At 39.8% G+C, this 25,944-nt stretch overlaps 2 protein-coding genes and 1 long non-coding RNA gene across 4 annotated transcripts in view; 2 read left to right on the plus strand and 1 right to left on the minus strand.

Moving 5' to 3' along the window:
- LOC128814170 (GTP-binding protein 10-like) overlaps positions 1–25,944 on the plus strand; it is a 60,126-nt gene that overhangs the window by 25,126 nt on the left and 9,056 nt on the right. The window contains exons 1-4 of one of the 2 annotated variants that reach the window (XM_053989775.1): positions 22,605–22,780; positions 23,253–23,446; positions 23,540–23,631; positions 24,662–24,806. In XM_053989775.1, coding sequence (XP_053845750.1) covers positions 22,748–22,780; positions 23,253–23,446; positions 23,540–23,631; positions 24,662–24,806 — 464 coding nt within the window. In that variant the 5' untranslated portion in view covers positions 22,605–22,747. Of the gene's footprint in view, positions 1–22,604; positions 22,781–23,252; positions 23,447–23,539; positions 23,632–24,661; positions 24,807–25,944 lie in introns of those variants that run through there. The other variant, XM_053989779.1, reaches the window with a different exon arrangement.
- Positions 4,581–8,534, minus strand: FAM237B (family with sequence similarity 237 member B). Its single transcript, XM_053989835.1, has 4 exons — positions 8,466–8,534; positions 6,123–6,519; positions 5,285–5,415; positions 4,581–4,664 (listed from the first exon to the last, which is right to left on the minus strand). The coding sequence occupies exons 2-3, from the start codon at positions 6,502–6,504 to the stop codon at positions 5,390–5,392; spliced, it is 408 nt and encodes a 135-aa protein (XP_053845810.1). The 5' UTR covers positions 6,505–6,519; positions 8,466–8,534; the 3' UTR covers positions 4,581–4,664; positions 5,285–5,389.
- Positions 14,178–20,932, plus strand: LOC128814216 (uncharacterized). Its single transcript, XR_008439302.1, has 2 exons — positions 14,178–14,480; positions 18,471–20,932. It is a non-coding gene; the product is annotated as an uncharacterized LOC128814216 (long non-coding RNA).

A 25,944-nucleotide genomic window follows, 5' to 3' on the forward strand; every position in this document is an offset into this window, starting at 1 on the left:
ACTTGCAGAAAAAACACTGAGACAGTTAAAAAGCAATATTTTGCAGAAAGTATCTGAAAAATTTTGATATAAGCATGAGTAATATGGAAATTGTTAGTGGAGAAAAATATATTGCCAGATTTTATTTTAAAGGCTTGAACCTCAAGCTAAGAATGTTCATATCTTAGAGGGAGAGAATTTAACAAGAAAATACCTTCATGGTTCTACAATCAATATTTCAATAACTGTAGATAAAAACAAGGAAAACGTGAGTCCATTTTGCAGAATAGGTGTATTGAGAAAACAAATGTATCAGCAACATCATATAACATTCCTCAGGTACATTGCTTAGGAGAATTACAAATGACAGACATGGCTGGAAAATTTTTTAATGCGACAATCTTCTTCCCTCCTCTCTGCCAAACACCCTCAGCAGGGAGAGATGAAGATTAAGCTAAGATGGTTATTGCAAGGTCAAGTAATCATACATGTAAGCCACATGCACTCAAAGAGTTGCATTTTTTTTAAGTAGGTCATGATTAGAAGACAGAGCTGTCACTCAGGGATATTTATTCCAAGACCCCAACTTATTCAGTATAAAGAGTAGTAATGAATCTGGAAAGGGTATGTGTCTTTCAGTCTTGGAGATTTCCTGGAGCAGTAGTTCTATGCAATTGCATTTTGAGAGAAAGAATGCCTGTTTTTTTGTTGGGGTTTTTTTGGTTTTTTTGTTTTGGTTTGGTTTGGTTTTTTGTGGGGGTTTTTTTGGTTGGTTGGTTGGTTGGTTTTTCTTTTTTTCTTATTTGGAGTAGTAAGTAATAATGTATAGTGAAATTCTGAGGTCATGGAATGTGGCTGACATCCTATACAAATCCAAATAACATTGCACAGCAAACTTCTGTTGGACAGAGGCTTGAATTTCTTTTTTGCAATTCATAAGTCAGACATGAAGGCAGAAAAGCAGAGCATGTGAAAGTACCCACTGAAAAAACACTCTCTCCTTTCTTTTGTATTGATGGGAACAAATTGTGAATTTAGTATAAAGGATAGTTTTAGAGGCCCTCAGAAACCTCAGCAGGCATCTCCACCAACTGAATACTATTTTCATGATTTAACTCTCCTGTCATTTTAAATGCTAGCATGAAAGTCAAGCAATGTATTTATTTTGTATTTCAGATCAGACCTGGTCGCTTTGTAACTGTGGAAAGTATACGTCGTCAGCAAGAGCCACTGGCTGATACAGACCATGCTCCTAGAAAGTCCTCTGTTTGTAAAGGAGCCTTAAAAAATGATCAAAAGAGATAAAACATTGGACTCAGTCAAGAAAAAATCAGTACCTGTAGAATAGATGCTGTTCCAAAGAATGATATATTAATATGTAGTTATCTGTATGTAGATACAAGATAAAATATGGTTTTAATGACTTGAAAAATTGCTTAGAACAACAAAAGAGTAATATTATATTTTTCCTTAATTAATATAATGTGGGGATGTTTTATTAATAAAGTCCCCTGTGCAGTATGGGACAAAGGTATGTTAATCTAGTGACTTTGTGTGCTATTATCCACTGTCAGCAGGTCCACGGTTTTCATTTCCATCTCTTCCTGACACATTCCATACATTGCAGTTTAAGCATCTCATTGAACAGGGAAATAAATCTTCACATAAACACATTTAATTCTTCATTTTCCTGAATACCATACCCCACATAGTTTTTGTCCAAGTGCATTTTGTTTCTTAAATTGCCACTTTTAGCATCAGGACTTCTGAATCCCAGTTTTCATCTAAACATTCATTAAGGAGCTTGTTCATGCCAACAGTTTCTCCCAGCCTGTTGGAGAGGCCTGCTGGAACATCCTTCTCCATTTGGGTTGCTCACAGCTCTTTAACTGATCTTACTAATCTAGTAATTGTTGGGCTCTTATTCCCATTGTCTCCAAAAAGAACTCATCTTCTTCCACCTTGGCACCTCCAGAATGCCTACATGAACTGGTGAGTAACAGACCTTTGTGTAGATGACTCAATTTCTGAGCTATTTTCTTTTTTAATTTGGTCAATGCCAGAATTCACTGTTACAATAGCGCAAGACTCTCAGGCTCTTCATTTTAAAACCACTTGCTGTCCAGTGCTGTAGCGTAAATTTCTGTGACATTGCAAGCTTTTATGCTGTGACATACAAACTGGCACCTAGCCTTTTTTGCCTGCCAGCACATCTTAAGAAAAGCACAAACTTCTTCTTTTTTAATTGCCAGCTTGAAAAAAAGGAAATAAATTTGAGCTAAACATACTCTAGCTCACTTTTTTTACTTCATGAAAGAGGGATGGGATAGGTGTGTGTATAAGTGTATCTTCAAAATGTTTGTCACATAACAAGACAAACATAGAAGTGGTGGCATTAAAAATAAAGGCAAATAGTTTTGTTTCAAAATTGACTACCTAGATTCTATAAAAAGAAGAATCCTAAGAAAATAACAAAATAAAACATACATATGAAAAATGGTATTTGAAGTTTAGAAAAATCTCTATATGTGTGTTTTCCAAAAATCAGAAGGATTTTTCTTATGGGCAGGTCTGTTACACCCTTGTTGAGTGAGAAAGTCATCACATTGTAGAGTAGGAAAGTCATCTACTACTTAAAGATAGAGAAATTAAATTGAATTGTGCTAATTGAATTTAACTTTTTATGGTGACCCTTTGCTGACTGATAATTTTTAACTATAATTTCATTATGATACAGAAGACTATCTGTATGAATTTTGTTTTATTGAACTAGCCTATTTGTATTTCTTGCCTGCCTACAAGAAAGGTTAGCCAAGGTATATAAAGATTCTCTAACTGAAGTCCTCTGTGTCAAGTAGTCTTGCTCAGTTTTTTATGTTTATATTTCTCTGACAGCTCTGCAGCAGCCTTGCTGCTTTACTACTGGTTTAAAGAATGTATGGTCTGTGGTCTTTTTACAGTTAAAACCAAACTATACGTATTTTACTAGGAGACCAAAAACTGTGATGTTTGGAGGGATTTTTACATGCTTTTTTACATGCACATATGTGAATGTGTGGGTGACTCATTACTAGTGGCAGCAAGGCAAAGGCCTATTAAAAAAAATGTAGAGGACTTATATGTAAGTCCTTCCAATTTCTGAGCAAAAGCTACAGCAATACACTGTAACCAGGGTATGGAAAAAGAACCATTAACTGGAAATCAGTTTTGCTTATGCAAAAACTTTAAATCAGTCACAAAGTGAGCCTCATGACTTTCTCCCACAACTGTATTGTTTCTGCTACAGACACCCTGACTGAAAAAGAGCAGCTGCAAATGCAAATGCTCTTGTTAATTAGGCATTAATGTTAATTAATAATGACTGGAGAATGAAGGGGACAGAATTTCCCCAAATACTTACATATGTCCTTCATATGAGTTGAGTACTAACACAAGGCTCACAGCAGCACAAACAGCATTTGATTTTGCCAGACAGCCAGGGACCATAGTTTGGCTGTTGCAGGGGGCAACATACAACACCCAAGAAGCTGGGCTTGCTGTCCCTGCTGTAACCCAGGGATGGAAAAATAGGGGGTAGCAGTGGAAATAAAAATAATCCCATTCACTGTTAATCCCTCATGCTGACATCTCTCACAGATGTACACCATAGCCTTTCCACCTGGAATTTGTTTTGCTGCTGCTGCTATGTACCTGGGGTTCATGATCACCTGCCCCATTGGCAGACACCACAGGGTGACCATAGCAATTGATTGTTCAAACATTCTGGAAACAATTATGGTGGATGCTAAGCACTTTTGTGTCTTGTAGAAAACTAATTAAAACAGACTTACTGCCTGAAGAAGAATGAAGCTTTTAAAACTGCATAGGCTACCTTGCTCTGGCATTCAATTAAAAGACCATTAATAGAGGAAACAATCCCTTTAAAATGTTATTATACTTTAACACTTCTGTACGTGATCAATATAGGTGAACAAGGGGCATTTTTTTCTATTATTTATGCCAGTTGAGACTTCTGTTGCAAATGCAATGCAGTACACAGCTTTATAAACTAGATATTGCTGGGGCAGGTTAGATAATGGCTCTCAAATTGCTGCTTATCATAATGTATTGATTCCTGAAGTTGCTTTGTTTGGGTGTGTAATAACTCCATTTGCTCAAAAATGTTATTTCTATCAGGAGTTTAAAGTGATGTTCGTGGGTCAGAAAACTCTCTCATTACTTTTGTACCCACTCCAGAATACTGTAGGAGATATATTTTAGAAGATGCAGTTCAATATTGTGTTTACCTAAATGAACATTTACAAATCTGTGAGATTTGTGGAATATTTTACAAACTATATATGGGCTAGGCATTATGTGGGATGGATTTCTTCTTCCTTATGAAGGTTTATATGCTGTTACAGCATGAGTACTATTTCCTAAAATATTTAAAACCACCTGTAATCTTATAAAAGGCTAAAACACAACAGGGACTGAACAAGCTGCATGGCCCAAGGAGTAAAGCAGAGAACAGTCAGCATTTCTCAGGTTTTTTTATGCTCAGAAAAACTGGATTAAGTAGGCAGTTAACCTCCTTGAATTATTTTATCCATGCTCAATGGTTTATACTGAGAGCAGCAGTCGAGTGAGTCTGTCCCTCTTTTGAGCCACTTGGTGCACGGGTTGCATCTCAGCTGCGATGTTGCCTGCAATGACAGGGATGGACTGCATCACCTTACTTGCAGTCTTGTGTAAAGCATGTCACGTAGTAGTGGCTTATCAAATAACATATTAATAGACAAGAAAACTACTGCTATTCAGACCTTGCTGCTTAGAAAAATATTTTAATTGATCCATAGTTTAGACTACGAAATGATAAAATACAGAGTCTAGACTGCACAGGACATTACAATGAGCATAATCCTTCCCTTTAGCTTAATGTCTCACCCGTTTTTTTTTTTGTTTTTTTTTTCAGTTCTTAGGATTAATAGTATATGTAACACAATGTATAAAATAAATTTGTTTACCTTGTCTTTGTTGCGTAATTTATAAAAAATATATTGAGTTTCCATCAAAATTAACTTTTTAAAAGAGAATTATTGGAAAAGATAAGACTCTACAAAAATATGACACATCAAGACTTTAAAGTTTATGTGGGAAAACAAAGGTGTTGACTCAGAACACATTCACACATGGAGTGAAGAAGAGGCAAGCTTAGTAGACTACAAGACAGGAAAGCAAAAGTGACATTGTGGGGGTTCATGTACTTATCAGTTTAGGAGTGATTAAGTACTTTATACAAAAAGAAAAAAAAAAAAGATTGAACCATGCCAAAGGATTTGTCCAAACGTCTACAATAGATATTGTGATTTTGTACTCCTTTGTTTTGATGTTGCCTTGTTTAAGTATCTTCATTTTCTTCCCTTTTGGTCTAAAATGGATTGATGAAAGCAGACCCTGCAAGATTATGAAAGACAGGTAGTTATTGTCAAAGCAATGTGTTAGAAATGCTATGATTAAATAATCTTCATGTTCATTCCAAGAACCTGAATCATCTGACAGGGTACATCAGAAAAAAAACTATAGCTGCGGAGGAACGGGGGCAACAGATCTAGGCCTGATTAGTAATATATAAAGTCACCTACATGATCTCAGTTCAGACTCAAAACCCGATCATGATGACCAGAACCTGTCACTGTTTAGTGATTCACAATGACCATGACATCACAGTATATGTCAGTAGTTTCACTAGGAAGAATAGGGCTCCAACTGTCAGGGATATGAGGTTCCCTTCTGCAGAACGATGATTCCCCAAGCTGCGACTGAGCTCCTAATACCAGGAAGCTTTCAGTATTATAATTACTTATCAATGTATTGTCATTTATATGCACACAGTGATAAACAGAGAATGCAACATCCATTTCCACACACTTCCACATGCATACAAAGTATTTTTTACACTTTGTTAAATATAGAAATGTAGTACTCTAACTACCAGTGTTTCGTGTATTGTGAAAGTAGCTACCATTGAAAGATGCAAACACTTTTGACAAGTAGAGATAGAAAATTGGATATTAGTATATTGAGTTGTCTAAACAATGAAGGGTGAAGATGGAGCATTGGTTCCGTTTAATGTCAGTACCATATCCTATAACTATACTTACCTTCTAAAGTTCTGTATGAGTATGTGGAAGAATATTTGGGAGATGTTAATTGTCTTCTGCCCATTCCATGGGATCTTGAGAGCACACAGTCTACATACATATCCCAGAAGTTCTGGGCTAAGTCATTGAAGAGTTCATTGTGCTTGGGCTTAGGGGATTCCTTTAGGAACATCATGAAGTCCCAGAGAGCAATGACTGTATCTGCTACCTTGAGTTTCTTCATTTCCACCAGGCCATGGGACGATACCTCCCAGCACTGATGGTCAATCTCACGCAGGCTTGGAGGAGTTTCTTTTTGATACTCTAGATTGGCATAAACCAAATTCACTATCAGCATACAGCCCAGCTGAAGATACCACCATCGTTTCCATACAAATTCCATACTTGAAGAAGATACCTGAAAAGAAGTGTATAAAATCACATTGATTCTGATGTTATATAGTTCATTGTTACATAACTCTCATGGGTACCCCAAGAGATAATTTATACATATAGTCAGAAAAATACTTTTTTTCCAAAAATAATGGAATAAATACCAGTCAATAAACCCTAATGCTGGAAGCTAGGTTTGCACCTAGAAATTGTTAATGCCATTTAGAATATGAAAACCCAAAACAAGAAGTTTGACATGACCATAGCCAGTGTCAGAACTGCTCCTTGAGACCAGCACTTCTTCCCTTAACCTCCTGTGCTTGGATTATCAGTAAAATCAGGTTAATATCAAATGCTTAAAGAGTCCTAGTGGTATGCTATTTTAAGTTACTGCAAAAAATAACAATTATAAAGTCTTTCATGGATAGTCTGACTCAGAAAGATGGTAATGAGGAATGGTAAATCAGACTGTACAGTGTATTGGGTGAGTGCAGGCATGTTATGAACTCATTCAGCAGCTGTTGCTTCCAAGACTGGAAGAGAGAAAATTCCTTTCTGGCTTATATTAGAAAATTAAGTAAGATTTTGGCATTATTCGGCATTATTATTTCTAGTATATATGCAAAACAGAGAAAGTATCTGGAGAACTGGAGATGGAAAGAGCAATAAAACAGGAGGCATAATGAGAACTTCAAATGCTACAGAATATATATTCTTTAGTATACAGAGATTCCCCGTGGGAAAAATGCAGTCTTCCTATGATGTGTATTCCATATCCTTGAATCAAGTTTAGACAGAACAGCACTAAAACACCTGATAATTTTTATCAGCCCTTTCTATCAAGATAAAGTGCAGTGGAACAGGAGAATAACCATAAAGAGGAAACCAATCATAAACCAAAAAAGACAAGCATAGGAAGAAGTCAGAAGAAAAAGAAGACAGTTAAAACTTTCAGACAGTGTGCCTTAATTTGGTATCCTAAATCAATTCCATTTTAAGTAGTTGGTGCCATGCTTATTCCCACAGTTTCCAATTCAGAGTGTAAAATACAATTACAAAAATGATGTGAGGTTTTGTACAGAAAAAAAAGACAACATTTTGGGCAGCTGTGAAAATTTTGCTGGGAATTTGGCCAGAATTGCAAGTGTGCTCTTCCACTCAAAATATCTTTGGGCACTGTCAATATTAAAAGCTAGTCTGTGATATCTTAAAAGTGCTAACACACTGACATCCTTTTTGCAACTCCCAGTGATGCAATTAGAGAATAGTCCATAGATCATACGACATTTATGTGGAATGTCTGTAAGAATACAGAGTTGGGGTGACACCATGGTGTTCACAGTCACACCAAACTGGGTCAGGAACCAGGACAGCTTGAAATAGGCCTTTTTGCTGTGGCCTCAGGGTCCTGGGATGATTTTTAGTTTGAATGTGTAATCACACTGCTGCAGCCACCTGAGGTCCCTAGTCATGTATTCCTTTACTTCAGCTTCAGAACCCAAGGACAGACAGATACCCTCCAATCTAGCTCCTTCCTAAAACCCCGGGCCAACTACATCTCAGCAGGCAGCAGGATTACCTGCCTCAGCATCTTGAGAATTTATCAACATGCATTAGTTTCTCTTCTTTGGGTTCTTAGAAAACTGGTTCCAGCAAACAAGTAGGGGTGGAAATGCTTCTCTTCTCGCTTCCACTTCACTAGGCACCAGCATTCAGAGGAAGGACACATTGGCAATTTCCTGCAAAGCAGGAAAACGGCAGCCAGGAAACCACCAACATTTTGAGTTGTTCTGATTTCATGTTTCAGTCCAGCTAAAAACTAAAATGCTAAAGGCCCATTTGAACAGCACAAACAGTAGCAGAGACCACAACAAACCTCAGGGACTTTGAACTAGTAACTCCTACTATTCAGTACAGGAGAGAGGAATTTCACAAAGGCAGTAACTAAAGAGCCACAGCAGAAGTACTTACAGTGTTTAAGCGAGGAGATGGAAAACAATACCCTTGAAAAACAGAAGTCAGCCACTTGGAGATAAAGAAAGACATTCATGAGAGGGCTGCAAGTGCCTGGCAGCTGCTGGATACTGCGAGGATGCCGAAGTTGCAGTGCACAGGGACGACTCTGCCACTGGCAAAGCAGCAGCAGCAGCAGCTGAACTCAGGTCGGTGGAAGGGTGGAGGGAGCTGTGGCAGCCCCACCTCTTTCTGCAGCAGCACCCAGTGTCAGCCCGGGCTGGGCTGGGGCCTCACCTGCAGAGACTGCCTTCGGGGTGGGGGTTCTCGGGTGAGGGAAGAGGAGGGGCAGAGCGCTGTCAGCGGGAGGAAAGCAGAATGGATAGCAAATCTTCCTCCTAATCAGGAACACGAACACTCTCATTTAACAAACTCTCATTCATAAACCTAGGTTTCCATGCATGTTCCTGTTTGCCCACCAGGACATGCAGGGACAATGTTCAAAGTAATGAAAAAGAACAAATATGTGGTAAAATTGGGTCTGTTAAGGTTTCACAACATGATTTAGTGGAGTTCAACATGACAGGAACAGTCAATCAGTTTTTTCAAGTAGAAATTTAGTAATTTCTGTCAAAAAATATATACAATACTTAAGCACAAATACAAATCTGCTCTGAAATGACAGTGTTCACAATAATTTTGTATGTTCTGGAAGCCTTACCAGCTAATCTATGTCAAGACTGTTTCAAAATCTTGCTTCAAAAAGTATGCCATGTTTGAACCTACACAACTAAATAGAAGGAAATATCTGAAAGACTGGAATATAGTTAGCTTATCTCTGAACTCATTGTATCATTGAAAGGAGCTAAAGTTCTATTAGATGTAATTATTCCTTGAAATTCTAAGGCAGTGTTCATAAAAAAGAAATTAAAGCATTAGAAAGACTTCACAAGGAACCTACCTTTAAGCAAGCTCCCATGTATCATTAATAAAAAACAGCATTCAGTAAGTTTCCAAGTTAAGAAAATTTTCCCTTTTTGTTTGCTTTATGCATTATCAAATTTATTAGTGTTGTCAGTCTCACAGTGAAACTGCCAAAATTTCAAAGGCATTTTAAAGGCATGTAAAGAGGTGGGTAGTTCCACAGCTGCCTGGTTATGGCATCAATCCCTTCTCATTTCATTCACGCTTAAAACATCTAGGTGTAGTAGCACAGGCTACTGGTGCAAACACAATGATTTCCTTCTACTCCAACAGCCACTGTAGGCAGCCTTTCATCATATTTCTTCATCCTACAGATTAATTTTTATCACTTTTCTCTTACCTTTCCTTTTTCTAGTTAAATCCACCATTTTTAGTCTTAAAACCAGATACTCACAGAACACACCTATAGAAATCAAAATGCTGAAGAACAGATTTTTGTTGGGAAAATATTTTCAAATTAAAAAAAACTTCTTTTTAAAATGCCACCTCATCAACAATGTTCTCCTTGGAATCTACATGAAGATTCATGGATAATATTTTAAAAAATCACATCTCTAAGTGAAAAAGGTTCTGAAGGCTGACTTCTGGAATTTATTTTCCTTTCTGATGTTATCCACTTTGTCAGGCACTGAGGGATCATCACCTGTGGGGGAATGCCACCTGGAACAAGGATGAACCCATGAATTCAAGTTAGCAGAGATCAAAATTATTGGTAACTAATAATCCTGTGAAATGTTACATGAAGTTTGTAGGATGAAAGCATTATAAAGACAGTCACTGATCATGTTTATTAAGTTAGTCACTTAAATTTCTATTTCAGAACAAGAAAAGTCAAGGAAAGTCAAGAAAAATTAATCTGTGACCACCTTTGTAATATCTAACATATCTGAAAGCTACATAAAAGCTTCGGCTGAAGGGGAAAGTCCTTAAAGCAGAGAAGGTACCCATGTACTTTGGAAATATTTTTTTGAGATAATGACTAAATATAAATAGGATTTAGAGAAAAATTGTGTTGTGCAGGGCTTCCAAAAGAATTCCAAAGCTGCAACATACAGCATACAGCATACATATAAACCCAAGGACTCCAGCACAGCTGCTTGACATTGAGTTTTATTAGATGGCTCATATGGCTCATAGTAAAAGTATCTATTTCTGTGATTTTTAATTTTTTAGTTGATAGCTGAAACTGGACAAATTAAAATGTTTCCCTCAAAATTCTTCCAGCATTGATACCTTTCCATGGCATGTGTTTTAAACTGTTGTACTTCCACTTATTCCTTCTGTTATGGCAGCTGAGGTGTTTCCATCTAGTGAAACTTTATTGTATTGAAGAGTGTATCCTTGCTATTGGTTAAATCTCTTTATCTTTTTCCATAAAACTGTAAAATTAGTACATCAATATTTTACAATATTTGGACCTTGGGTATGTTGGTGAAGTTATTTCTCTCAATTAGAAAGACCATTATGCAAACCTACCAGCTGTGTGCACGTTCAGAAATGCAAGGAAAGAAAAACTGACTTTCATTTTTTGATTATTTCAACTCTACATTAAATAAAGCTGTATTGCTAAAATATTTCAGCTTAATTTCTACACATTTCCATCAAAGTTAGTTCTTTTCTAGACTGAGAAAAACACCACATAAAGCACAAATTTCAAAAAACTGCTGGTGGACGTTTTAAAATTGTTGGGGGAAGAGATTTTATGACTTCTTGTTAGAGCTGATGACAGTATGCTACTTAGTAATTTATACCATGAGAGAAAAGAAACAGAGAGGTAAAACTATGATTTGAAGTAGCTGTTCCCTTGTGATTTTCAAGCAATCATATACAAATACGTGAAATACACAGTAAGAATGAAAGAGCAGGAACTGAAGCATTATTTATCACAAAACTCAGAATATGCATTGGCTATGTATAAATCAGTTTGGAAACCTTTAAAATGCTACCAGCCTTTTGTGACTGAATTATATATATCTCTGACATAGGCACACTTGTTCATAAACAGGATTGATTCACTGAGGATAAAGAATTGAGTCACCTTCTGCATCACTGATTATCAGCTTCTGAAATAAAAAAATGACAGAGTGACTGTCAGAGTTCTGCCATCAGGCTTGACAATGAAGTGCTCACAGCCCTGTTGCTGAAGATCAGGTATGACACACCCAATGCAAGCAGGAGAGAAAGTTGATAGAATCAGTCCTGCCTGGCAAACAGAGTCTCTTCAGGAGACCAGATACATTTTTGAAGTCAGGTATTTGGACAATGAAACATCTAAATATCCTCAAACTTCAGAGTGTTAAATGATTCAATAATTCTTAGCATCGTGTATGTGTGATGAGCCACTTAAATGTTATAAAAGGATCTAGAAAATGCACAATGCCACATTTCAAATGAAATGTTGCTTAATTCCCTGCTGGCATGAGCTTGTTGGCATAAACTTGATCTCTGTTGAAACAAATCTAGTGTTATGCCAATAAATTCAGCACCTTCAACTCATAACATATAGGAGACCAGCTTTTCTCTATTTCTGTTTTTTGAAGTCAAGTTGTGGACTGATTACATGACATCAATTAACACTGGTTAGTAGCTCTGCTGGCACCTCTGGGCCAGTCCACACATTAATGCATTAACCTCCTGCTGCACGCTAAGGAAGTGCAATACACTGAATTTAAAGCTCTGCTAAGTGGACCAGCTTCAGACCAGGCTGCTCTTAACAGTTGTAAGGACTAAATTCAAACACTATGTACCACAAAAGCATAACACAGCACAAAACCAGGGTGTAATTTGATACATATTTGTACTGGTATCTAAGGAGGGCTCTGGGACTGTGATTTGATCCTTTAAGAACTATCTACAATTTACCTGTGCTTTTTTCATCTCACTTAAAAGTTCTTTTGCTTATTTCCTTCTTTATATTCTTTTCTATAGAATGCTGACATCATATGCTTTACTGAAGTCATAGTAACACAATCTAACTGTTGCATTCATAAGGACTTCTGAACCTTGCCTACTATTCAGAAAAAACTGACAGGTCCTTCCTACATTATTAATCACAAATCTGGACAAAATGTTCTGCTGTTTGTACTATGAATTGGCATGGTAACACAGAACAGGAAGATCCTCCTGAATGACAGGGACTAGTTCCCTGCCACTACAAAAAAAAAAAAAACCTCTGTCGTACAATCACCTCATACATTTTTTTTCAAGTGCCATATTAAAAATAGAAATATCTTTGTTCCCAGTAATTCCATGGAAAAGCAGTTTCATTAGTCAATTGCAGTAATGACTAGAAACATTATTCTGGTTTCCTGATATATTTATTACTGAATAGTACATATCTGTTTGTTCTTGTGTCTTTCCCCTTCATTTAAATGGTTTTCATCTTTCAGGTTTATTTTCCTGATATATTTATAGATAACACTTGTGTCTCCTCTCTGGTTTTGTTTTATTGCAGTAAACAAGCTGAGCCATCCTAAGATCTGTTCTTTTTAAAGGCTCTCAAGGTCTCTGGCGATGAACCCAACTTCCCTGTAGCCCTCTCTTAGTTCAACATTAGCTCAGCTATAGAACAATTGATTAGGTTTTCACAGTACCCTAAATGAGATTTTACCAGGGCCTTACAAAATGACTTAATACCTCCCTATATTAAATGAAATCCATCTCCTGAGATACTACTTGTGGTGGTTTAATCCCAGCCAGCAACTAAGCACCATGCAGCTGCTCCCTCACTCCCTCGCGAGCAGGATGGGGCAAAGAATTGGAAGTGTAAAAGTGAGAAAGCTTGTGGGTTGAGATACAGACAGTTTAATAGGGAAAGCAAGAGCCATGCAGCAAATAAAGCAAAACAAGGAATTGATTCACAAATTTCCATGGGCAGGCTGGTGTTCAGCCATCTCCAGAAAAGCAGGACCCTGTCACACGTGACAGTGACTTGGGAATACAAACACCATGACTTTGAACTGTTCTCCCTTCCTTCTTCTTTCCCTGGCCTTTTTTACTGGTCATGATGCCACATGGTATGGGATATGCTTTGGTAAGCTGGGTCCAGCTGTTGTGGCTGTGTCCCTTCCCAGTTTTCTTAAATGTATATAGAATATATAAGGCATACCGCTGTTTTCTAAATTTTTTAAAATTATTTTATTATGTAGCAGGTAAAGTTAGCAGATAAAGCATTGTTAAATTATTTCTAGTATTAAATTACTGTAAATGGTAATGATTCTTCTCAGGCAGCTAACAGGTGCAATCAGGAATGTAAAACCCTGTGGAAAAGCTGTAAGAAGGAACACAAAAATATTTGGTTTTTGATGAGGATTAGTGCTTTAAAAAAAACCCACAAAAAATGAAAAACATTGTCATATTGTCTAAGAAATATTCACTTACAAAATAAAGGCCTATGAAAGAACTTGAGGATGATTTTTCTCCTCTGCTCTGCTGTTGAGGATTTTTTGCAAGACAATGGTCACATTCAGCAGATGCACAATCCAGCCTTCTGGTAACAAAGTAACCCGTTCAAGAAATGAGGTCAGTGAATCCTTGACAACAGGAAAAAAGAAGAAGAGTCAGAAGAGTCAGCAAAGTTTAAGAAATAAAAAAGGGAACTAAGGGTAGGCCAGACGACCAAAGCAAGATGAGTGAAGAATTGGGTGATCCAATCAGCATTTAATTTTAGACGTATGGACAGTTAGGATTAACCAATCATGTATTAGTTAGAACTGCATAAACAGCAGAACTTTATAAATACAGAACTGCATAAACAGGAGAACTTTATAAATACCAGCTTCTGTATAATAAAATTGGCTTCACTTGATCATATTGATCATGGTGTGATGTCCCATTCTTGATCCTCTGCACCGCATTTTTTGGTGACCGAAGTGACATAATAGCGTCCAAGGGACCCGAAGATGGCAACTTGGCTGCTGTGCAGAGGATTGGCGACAGGCTTCGGGATGCGGGGAAGTCGTCGAAAGTGTCCTCACTGCCCTTCTACTCAAAGGGAGTAGAAGTCTGGAACGTTCCAGGTGAAGACGACTTGAATCTCGCCCTGATCAGGTGAGCGGCCGGGGAGGAGATGGGGTTGGACCATGAGAGAGATGGGGTCCAAAAACTCCTCCACCATATCCTCTCTAAGAGAGAACAAAAATATGAGGCTTCTATTCTAAAGGGACTTATTTACTGGGCTTGGGATCGTAACCTCATAGCAGGAGTGCAGGTCGCTTTTGAGGTTTTGACATGGGAAGCTGTGGGGCAAATGTTATGGGATTGCATTGCGTCTGGGGGTGGTGAAGCAAAAGAGGCATCTAAGTATGCTACCTTGTGGAAAACTATCATAGAAGTGCTGCGGGCTATGAAGGCAGAGAGAAAGGCTGCAGCAGCAGCTTGTGCAGCTATTGCTTCTGATTTAAATCCAAATCCTCAAGCATTTCCAGTCAGTTCAGTCCAGCAACTGTTCTCTATGACCCCAAATATCCCCTCGCGCAGTCCACAACCCCTCGACTCAGTTTCCACTCCCAAATCAGGTGTTTTACTAACCACGCCCCCATCTCAGACAGAGAATGAGGGAGCTGGTGCCTCCCACGGAGGCTTGGACTGTAAATCAAGGGAAAATTATGCTCAAAGTGAAGAAACAATCAGTGGCAGTAATGCAGAAGAAAAACATACATTGGGTAAAAAGGATGAGGATGGTGATGTTGTTATGAGTGGTGCTTCTATTGATGAGGATTTGAAATCCTTAGTTGACAATTTACAAAAATTAGTGATTCAACAAAAAGATTCAGCTGTCCCCAAAAGGGATTATTCTTTCAAGAAAAGGGATCTGCCAATCTCTTATTCTGTTGTGGATGAGGAGTTAGAGCTGGAATGCAATCCAGAAATAGAAGCAGCTCAGAGACTGGAGAAATGGAGAGGATTTATAATTGAGGCTATTGTGGAAGGGACTTTCCTCTCGAATGATATTGTGTTTACTAATCCTACAGGTCAAGCCTGGGAGCCATTTGATTGGAAGATTTTAGAGAAATTGAAGGCTTCAATTTCACAATATGGCTTAAAATCTCAAATTGCACAGTCACTCCTGCAATATGTTTTTACCTCTAATACATTAATTCCAGCCAAGGTTCAAATGCTAGTAAGACTGATAATGCCCCCCCACCAACAAATTCAGTTTCATAAAAGTTGGGAGGCAAAATGCATTCAGGAGGCAACAAAACCCCAAGTTCAGGGAGACCCTCTGTATGGCTTAACAGCACAACAGTTGCTCAGCAAGGGACCTTGGGCTACTGCAACTGCTCAAGCTAGAAGTATTGATGAAGTCTTACATATGAGCCAACCATTAGCATATAATGCTATCCTCACACTCCCAGATGGGTTACACCTAAGCCTTTTACTCAAATTCATCAAGGAGCAAATGAGGACTTTGATAAATCTGTAGATCATTTACATGAAACTATTTATGATCATCCTGATCTAGATTCAGATACAAAGGTACAATTATTTAATATGCTGGCTTTTGATAATGCAAATGATAAAACTCGGCAGATCTTGGGTACCTTAAAAAAGGGAGCAGATGTTGTGGAAATGTTGGAGCTGATGGCTAGAACTACGGAAAGACAGAAAGCAGCTTATGTAGCAGATGCTGTACAGGTTGCAGTAAAACCGTTGCTCTCTAAACTGCAAAAGAAAGCAGAAGGGAAGAACATTAAGTGCTTTGGGTGTGGAAAAATTGGACATATTAGGAGTCAGTGCCGCTCTATAACAATGAAAAAGTTTTATTCCATCTGCAGAAAAGATAACCACAATACCAAAGAATGTCGGTTCCAGGGAAACGGACGGCGGAGCGCAGCCCCGCGCTCCAAGACACAAGCTCGGGGAACTGCATGGATAGCTCAGTCTCCAGTGGAGGACTTTACTCACTCCAATCAGCAACTTCTGGAAGTGCTGGAGTGGATGTGGAAACTGCAGTAGATGTCACCATCACAGACTCTGCAGTACATCTGATAGAAACTAATGTAAAGGGACCCTTGGGGAATGGGCTTAGTGCTTTCCTTTTAGGGAGATCATCTGCTAGCAAAAAAGGACTGGGTATAATTCCTGGGGTTATTGATGCGGACTATCAAGGGGTTATCAAAATTATGGTTAGGACATTTTTCCCTCCTGTATCTATTCCCAAAGGCTCACAAATTGCTCAACTTGTTCCATTTAAGTCTTGTGTCCCCTGTACAGGCTTCAAAGAGCAGGGGACAGGCGGCTTTGGCTCTACAGGTAAACTAGAAGTATATTGGGCCATGGACATCACAAGAGGTAAACCAGAAAAACAGGTAACCTTAACACATCCCAATAGTAATTCTATTACTAAGAGGCTCACAACTGATACCAGAGCAGATGTAACCATCATTTCAAACGTAATATGGCCTAAGAATTGGCCAGTGGTCAATCCTGTTTTAGGCATTGCAGGAATTGGAGGGTGACCATTATGCTAAGCATCCTTGTGCCTTGATTTGTCAATGGGTCTTTACCCATTACTCAGGCTAATCCTTTAATCATTTTGGAATGGGTATTTTTACCTGTGAGACTGTCTAGAACTGTTACCACTTGGTAACAGCTGGTTAGAACTTTTTGCTCATTTGATTATGAAGGGCAGAGGGAGGATATTAGAAATTTGGGGTCAGGAACCATATCAATTGCAGTTTTATTGACCAACTGGTATCTTGAATGGGGAATTAGGCATTCTGTTCCTTTACAGATAGCTTTGGCTGATTATGATGGTAAAATTCACAATACATATCCACAATACCGGGTGTTATCTTTATTGGAGCATCAGCGTCTGGAGGACAGACCATGGAGATCTGAGATCCCAGTGTCTGGGCTGACAGTATTTACTGACGCAGGTAAAAGGTCAAAAAGGGCTGCCTGCACATGGCAGCAAAACAAATTATAGATACAGCATGTCATTTTTGGGGAGATAAAAGATAATGTTGCAAACATTGGAATTGAAAGCTGTTATCTGAGTTTTTGAAAATTGGAATTATGAGGCTAGTAACATTGTTTCTGATTCGCTTTATGTAGTCAGCTGTGTACAACACCTTGAAAGGGCAGTAATTAAGGAGGTGAGTAATAGACACTTGTATTCCCTTCTGAGCTGATTGCTCAGAACTTTAAAACAACGTCAGCAGGACTACTTTATTACTCATATTCGTAGTCATCAAAAATCTCCCTGGTCTATCTGAAGGTAACGCTTGAGCTGATCAATTGGTAGCTGCTGTCTGGCCAATGCCAACCTCTGATAAATTTCAACAAGCAAAACATTCCCATGCCTTTTTAAATCAATCTGCAAAAATGTTGGTTAAAAAATTCGGTATTCCCCTTACTGATGCTACTGGTATTGTATGATCTTGTCCAGACTGTCAAAAGGATGGCATTGGCTTAGGTGCTGCTGTCAATCTAAGAGGTACTCAGCCTTTGCAATTATGGCAAATGGATGTAACCCATGTAGCAGAATTTGGTCAGAAGAAATTTGTAGTTTGTATTGGTACTTTCTCTTGTGTTTTATGGGCGACCTCTTTAACAGGTGAAACAGCACATCATGTTGAAAAGCATTTGTATAATTGTTTTGCAGTACTGGGAGTCCCCTTAGCCCTTAAGACTTGATAATGGTCCAGCTTACTGTTCTTTACGATTCAAGTGGTTTTGTAATTTGCAGGGTATTCAACATGAAATTGGTATTCCTCACAACCCTACAGGTCAGGCAATTATTGAGCGCGCCCATCAGACATTCAAGGGCAGGCTGCAAAAACAAAAGGGGGGAACTATAGGGTTATCCCCAGAAGAAAGAACAGCTAAAGACATTTTTGTGCTTAATTACCTCAGAAGAACAGGTGATAGGGACGAACCACCTATTCTTGTGCACCATGCCCTCACACATAGGTAGGCCAAGTGAGGAAGTACCTGATGGTATTCAAGTTGTGTTCAAATCCCCGGAAACGGGGATGTGGGATGGAGCAGCTACAGTGAAACTAACAGGAAGAGGTTGTATGTGCTTACTTACAGATAAAGGTATTCACTGGGTGTCAGCTAAGTGGGTAAAGCCCTACTTGAAAACACGGACATCAGCCCATGCTATCCCAAGAGGCAGAATATCGACAATTGCACTGAGTCCAGACACATTTGGATCCACTTCTCCAACACCTGACGGCTGACCAACACTCAGAATTTTTCCCACAGCTGCTGGAGATTGCAGGAGCAGGACGGCTACCTGGATCTAGAGTAACTGTAACCGGTACTGATGCTTTACCACCACTTCCATCACAGATTATAAATCAGATTGAAAGTGCTTGTCCTGCACATGGCTATGCATGTAAGCCATGGCTTCAGGTTCATTGTATAAAACATAATTTGAAAACACGGTAGCAAGAAAACAATCTAACCTTAGCTCAAAAGAAAAAGCAGAAAATTAGTTCCACTAACTTAGCATGCAATAGATGCTTTAACGTACTTAACATACTTACCCCAGAAAGTGCACTAGCAATATTTTTAGGGCCTAATAATCAAAGACAGCCTCCACCTGCCCCTCTTAGGAGAATGCTTTTACAGCAATGGAATTTTAGCTAGGATTTGTCTTTGATAGAAACACAAGACCAAAGAGGGCTGTTTTGGATTCAATTGTACTTGGCTAGACAAACCATAGCAAATCAGATTATATTGCAAAGTCAGATAACAGCTACTGAGTGTGGAGAAAGAATAGCAATACCACAAAGACAGTACATTTCTGATAATCAGTGGGACGAGGCAAAAGACTATTGGGCAAGGTGTAGGTGTGATTAACAACGATGGCAATGGCAATAGTTTGGCAGGTAATAACAATGATAATCAGTGCAATGATCGGGGAAACACAGGGATTATATAACATTGAACATTGAACTAACATGTGGGTCACATGGGCCAACAAAACAGGGCAGAAATCCTTTTGCTTATCATTGGCTACACCCTCTGATCCATTTTGTACATGTTTAATTGGTGTTCCATTAGACTCCTTGGAAGAATTTGGACATTGGACAGAGCCCCAATTTATAACAACTTAAGTAAGGCCTAGTCGAGCTGGTGTACGAGTCAAAACGGGATCATTACCAAAAATCAATGTAAAAACCTGGGAATCCACAGAAACCCTCTAGGCGTCCAAGCATTTACAATTGTTTGAGAGTTAAATACTACAAGTATGGAACCACAGGAATTGGATCTTTTAGGATCTACGCCTGGGAATTATTGTTTTTTGGGAATTACAAAAGTAAAAACATGGTCTGTGAAAAGTTAGGAAAACCAAGAAATGATAGCACTTGGATATCTCCTGTTTCTTCGGGGTATTACAATACTACGGCATACTGTGCCAATTGGATATGGCCTGTACCCCCAAAGCATAAATCAGCAAGGATGCTACCTCCTGGAGTTTTCCTTATTTGTGGGGATAGAGCCTAGCCTGCAGTACCTCAGAAAGCATTGGGAGGACCATGCTATTTTGGGAAATTAACATTATTTGCCCCTAGCATCCAACAGTTGCTTAACATCGGTCACAAGTCTCAGCGTTCAAAACATAGCGTACATCAATTAGGCCCTGAATGTAGAAATTATATACAATTGTGGAATTCACCATCACTTATACTAGCCTCAATTTTTGCACCAGGAATAGCCTCAGCACAGGCCCTTACACAGTTGAGGCAATTGGCATGTTGGGCAGGGAAACAAATTAACATTACATCCATGGTATTGAATGAAATCACCACTGATGTAGGTAGCATACGCCGCACCGTGTTACAAGATAGAGCTGCCATACATTTTTTATTGCTGGCACAAGGACATGGGTGTGAAGATTTTGAAGGAATGTGTTGCATGAATCTTTCTAATCACTCTGGATCCATTCACAAGAAGCTTTCACAGCTTAAAGAGAATATGAAAAAGCTCACAGTTGTTGAGAACTCTTTTGACGAATGGCTAAAATCTTGAGGCATAACAGGCTGGCTTAAGCACTTAGTATGCTTTGGCATTATGGTGCTTTGCATTATTTTAGCAATTTTGCTTATAGTGCCTTGCTTATTACAATGTGTGCAGAGAATAACTGAATGAGCTATTAAGTCAGTCTGGCTTGTGCAAAGACAAGAAGGGGGAATTGTTGAGGATTTTTTGCAGGACAATGGTCACATTCAGCAGATGCACAATCCAGCCTTCTGGTAACAAAGTAACCCGTTCAAGAAACGAGGTCAGTGAATCCTTGACAACAGGAAAAAAGAAGAAGAGTCAGAAGGTTCAGCAAAGTTTAAAAAATAAAAAAGAGAACTAAGGGTAGGCCAGACGACCAAAGCAAGATGAGTGAAGAATCGGGTGATCCAATCAGCATTTAATTTTAGACGTATGGACAGTTAGGATTAACCAATCATGTATTAGTTAGAAGTGCATGAACAGCAGAACTTTATAAATACCGGCTTCTGTATAATAAAATTGGCTTCACTTGACCATGTTCATCATGGCGTGATGTCCCATTCTTGATCCTCTGCACCGCACTCTGCTCTCATGAGACTCTACCTGGAACACTGTCTGCAGTTCCAGTGCCCCCAACACAAGAAGGCCATTGAACTGTTGAAGCAAGCCCAGAGGAGGCCATGAAGCTGCTAAGGGGACAGGAGCACCTCCCCTCTGAAGACAGGCCAGGAAAATTTGGGCTGTTTGGCCTGGCAAGGATTGTGTCGAGATTTCATAGTAACCTTCAAGTATGTGGAATGGCCATACAGGGAAGCTGGAGAGGGATTTATCTGGAGCTGTAGTGATAGTGCAAGGGGCAATAGGTTCAAACCAGAAGAGGGAATACTTAGGTTAGATACACAGAAAACGTCCTTTACTGTGAGAGTAGTGAAGCACTGGCACAGGTTGCCCAGAGAGGCTGTGGATGCCACATCCCTGCAAGCGTTCAAGGCCAGGTTGACAAGGACTTTGGAGCAACCTGGTCTAGTGGAAGGTGATCCTGCTTATGAGAGGGGCATTGGAACTGGGTGATCTTAAAGTCCCTTCCAATACAAACCACTCTATGACTATGATTTTTTCACCAATTTTACTCTTCAGACCTTACTGATGTCACGATTTACAAAATAATTTCTTATTCATGACCATTTAAAATATGCAAAGCACTTTAAGCCTTATTAAAGCCATGCATTTTTAACTGTCATACTGATCCTGAAAATTAGCATAATTTTAAGATTAGGGCTCAGTTTCTTGAGGGAGAGCACACCAGCAGTATGACCAACAGCTTTTAAAGGGTCCAGCTGCATGGGGACAGCCAACAGCAGATGCTGTCCCGAGCCAGCACACAGGCTCCAAGGAGAACACGCTGCTGGAGAGTGCTGCTGTTAACCAAAACCTGGCTGCTCCTGCAGTTGGGACTCTCCTCTCAGGCACTCCTGTTTCCGCCAATTTAGGGACTCTCTAAACACGCACAGGGCCAGGTTTCTAAACCTCTTCTTTCCAAAGGAGACATAGTTTATTCTGCGCAGGGTGCGAGGCAGAAGTTTTCCACAAATCAAGCATACCAATTCTCAAAACTTTACACACTATATATACATTTTAGCAAGCAAAGTCACAGTTCATTGGCTACAAATTATCTAGTAATTAATTACATTCCTATCTTCTGTTGCTTACATGATTATTTCCTTTCCTGTACTAATTAGTCCACATATTCAGTCTCCTTTTTATTTGGTGTACTGGTGGTCGCCACCTCCCACTGCCGGATTCTAAAGCCCGTGAACTGGCACTAATTCCTTGCATTACAAAGGGTACGGGGACCTGCGGCGCCAGCCAAGGGACAAGAGATGGCCGGTGACACAGCAGGAGCCGACGACTCAACAGGAATGTGCGATAAAAGCACAGGCGGTCCTTTGCCCAGGGTCCCTCCTTTGAGGTTACGAGGCCTGTTTCACTGGTGAGGCAGGACCCTGTTTCACAGCCCCCTTCTCATCCTCTGTAACTCTCCGGACGATTTGTTAACTCCCTCTGGCTCTGCGGATCTCGGCGTCGCTGCCGCCCTTCGGCCCGAGGCGCGGGAACGGCCGTGTCAGGCAGCGAGCCCGGCCCCGCCGCGCCCGAGCCCGGAGCAGCCGCCGGCCCCTCCGCAGGGGCGGCGGGAGCTCAAGGGCGGGCCGGGCCGGGCCGCGCCTGCGCGTCCGGAGGGCCGGAGCGGGGCCGGTTCTGCGCTGCCGCCGTGCGGCGCCCGCAGCCAGCCCGTCCTCCTGCCCCGTGCTCTCTGCACAGCCACAAGCCCTGGCCTGAGCTTGGCGGCTGCTCCCGCCATGGTGCGGTGCGGCGCGGCGGCGCTGCGGAAGGTCAGTGCAGCCGGCCCGGGGAGCGGTGCGGACGGTGCCGCAGGCGGCGCTCGGGTGGCGGGGAGAGCTGGCGGGGAGCCGCGGTCCCGCTTGCGGGGCCTCTCCGGCAGTTTCCGTGTGCCGGGTGGCGCGGGCCGCTCCCATCCCGTCCCGCTCCGCACCGCCCGTGCCGCCCGCAGCGCCCGGCGCCCTCAGGGCCCGTCGGCGATGTCCCGCCGTGGCGGCACACGCGGGTCTGCGGCGCCCGGGCTCGCCCGGCCCGGCCTGGCCCGGCCCGCTGCCCGGGGCCCTGCGCGCCGTGAGGTGTCGCTGCCGGGGAAGACATGCCAAACATTGATTAAAAAGTATACGCTCTGCTTTCTGAAGTTTCGTCTATTGCCATGAAAGATCATCCAAGCGGTTATACACGTTTCTATGAAGCGAAATATAAATAGAACGTAATTAACTGATGTTGAAACTGTTGTTTTATTAGTACAGCAACTTCATAGACAATTTGCGGGTCTATGTGAGAGGAGGAACTGGTGGAATGGGTTATCCTAATCTGGGAGGGGAAGGAGGAAGAGGTGGTGATGTCTGGTTCGTCGCCCGAGAAAGGACTACCTTAAAGAGCATTAGGGAGAAATATCCCCAGAAGCGATTTGTAGCTGGAGCAGGAGCCAACAGCAGGTAAGAATCTATTTAATGAAAGTTGTTATTTACAACTTTTCCAGAAAGCAAAATGTCAGCTTAAGGTACTAAGCCTGGTTTAATTTCTCCCAGTGTTAAAGCTCTAAAAGGTGAAAAAGGAAAAGATTGTGAAGTTCACGTGCCTTTGGGAATTTCAGTTGTTGATGATGATGGCAAGCAGATTGGTAAGAACATTTGCTTTGTTTTAAGGTATCTAATGTTTGTCACATTTACTGATAACATCTAGTGAATTTCTAGAACTAGGGTGTTTTATGGTTACATGTTTTCCAAAATACATCTGTGTTTTATTTTGTTTGGCCAAAGAATTGACAAATACACTGTAAAAATTGTTGGAAAAGCAAGGACCCACCCCTTCCAGAAATTAGCAGTAGCTGATTTGTATCACTACATACAAGTCCTTTGCAGTTGGAAACACGTGTTAAAGGCTGGAAGCCATACCCATCCTCCACAGAACCATTCATGATCTTGTATAAGTTACATCTCCATAAACCCAAATAAGTGTCCCTGTATCTTTACTGAATTATGAAAATGCTTAATCCAAAGATCCTTGCTGAATGTCAACACTTTAGGTTACTTAAAGTGCATATCTGTTTTTTACTCACCAGGAAGATCTCTTTTAATACTCTTGGAATGGCTCTCAATGGTTCCTTTGCAGTTTCTCAGAGTTTTTCTTTTTGGACTGTTTAGAATTAAAACTAAATTCCCAAACTGCCCTGGTTTGGTTATTTAACTACATTGGATGTATTGCAAGATTTGTTTATGATGCAGGCATATCAGGGGGCTAAAGATATCCAAGTGTTGTGCTTTTTTTTTGTTGTTTTAAATATTCTAAGGGAGATATCATAGTCTGCATCTTAATGGAAAAATATAAACCATCTGAAGGGAGCCACATCTCCATCAATGCATATTTTCCTTGCAATTTTGAATTCAAATACTGGAGGGTTCAGAACCTCCATCTTGGCCATACTTTGCCTGCCTGCAGTTTTCTTGAGGTGACTGTATGACGGAGAAGAACACTGGGGTGTGATGGCTTTCATTTGTTGCCAAACAAGGAAAATCACCATGACCTTGAGGGCACAGTTCTTGCAAGGAAGTATACACAAAATTGTCTCATAACTGGAGACATTTAAATGGAAAATCACAACTGAACTACTGCAGGGGATTGTGTTTTTTCACTAACAAATTTATTTTCAGGAGAGCTTAATGCAGCAGGAGAGAGAGTCCTAGCAGCTCGTGGAGGTCTTGGAGGCTCATTGGCTACAAACTTTCTACCTTGCAAAGGTCAGAGGAGAACTGTTCACCTTGATTTGAAACTTATAGCAGATATTGGCTTAGTTGGGTAAGTACAGTAGTTTGAAAAGTAATATTAGAAAACAAAGTAGTACATTTCAAATTCAACTTCAAAGAAATTTGAGAGTTTGGATGATGAGTGTTAATTTTGCATTTGTATTGTCACCTAAGTTATTTGCAGTTTGAAAAAATCACATTGACTTTAAAGCTATTAAAATTAATTTTAACATTTGAAAGTATTTGTTATGTTTTGGTGAGTGAAGGGCTTCATGAATCATGATAATACTTAATTAGTAATATAATTGTATTTAGCAGTTGCAGTGATGGCCACAATATTATTAGCACAATATTTATTAAGTAGGTAGGAGGTGCAAAACAGAATCAAGAAAAAATGCATATTGCAAGTTTAACTTCATGGCACTGGCACAAGTAGATCCTTTCAGCAGCAGTTGAGAAGAGAATGCCAAAGGCTGTGTTTCTTACTCTCCCAAGAAACAGCTTCTAATGTTGGAAGGAAGTAATTACAAACTAGAAGAGTAGGACTTGCATATCGATGTTGCTGCTTTATAGCAATGCACATAAATATATTTTTATTTGGAGAAAGCTTTCAACAACCTACATTTGTAGTGTACTACAACTATACTGTTCTATTCAGCATCTGCTAACATAAATCAGCCCTGTGGTCCTTAATAATAAAAAAACATAGGAAACATGAAATGATGAGTATGAGGTGTCAATAGTCTAGTTGGTATGTACCAATGAAAAGTGGAAACTTGAAGACAGATTGATACACTAACTATATTTTTCTTTTTTTTGTTATTAGAAATAATTTTGACAATATAAAATTTCTCTAAAGTTGTATAATTTTCAATTGGTCTTCAGTAATTACATGACAGAATTTTTTTCTTGTTTTGATCAATGTGAAAGTACAGGAGTTTTATGATGCTGATGCTTCTTTAATCTTGTATTTCAGCTGACAGTTTGCCTTCAAAATGGACACAAAAATCATTATCAGTCAATTAGAGAAGCATATAATTTTCTTATTAAGAATATGAATCAGCCTCCAGTGGTTGTGGTTGTACTTTGATCTCTTTGTGTTTACTGTTTTTGCCTTTTTTGTGAGTGGTTTGCTATTAGATCAGGTGAAAAAAAAACAACTATGTAGACTTGAGAAAGGCCCATCAAGT

Source organism: Vidua macroura, chromosome 1 (assembly GCF_024509145.1).
Source record: "Vidua macroura isolate BioBank_ID:100142 chromosome 1, ASM2450914v1, whole genome shotgun sequence".
NCBI classification, from domain to species: domain Eukaryota; kingdom Metazoa; phylum Chordata; class Aves; order Passeriformes; family Viduidae; genus Vidua; species Vidua macroura.

Excerpts from the sequence above, each read along its gene's own strand:
- FAM237B (XM_053989835.1), bottom strand. The coding sequence starts at position 6,504 with ATGGAATTTGTATGGAAACGATGGTGGTATCTTCAGCTGGGCTGTATG. Across the intron at positions 5,416-6,122 it reads CTCATACAGAACTTTAGAAG|GGTCTGCTTTCATCAATCCA; the intron begins GTAAGTATAGTT and ends ATAATCTTGCAG.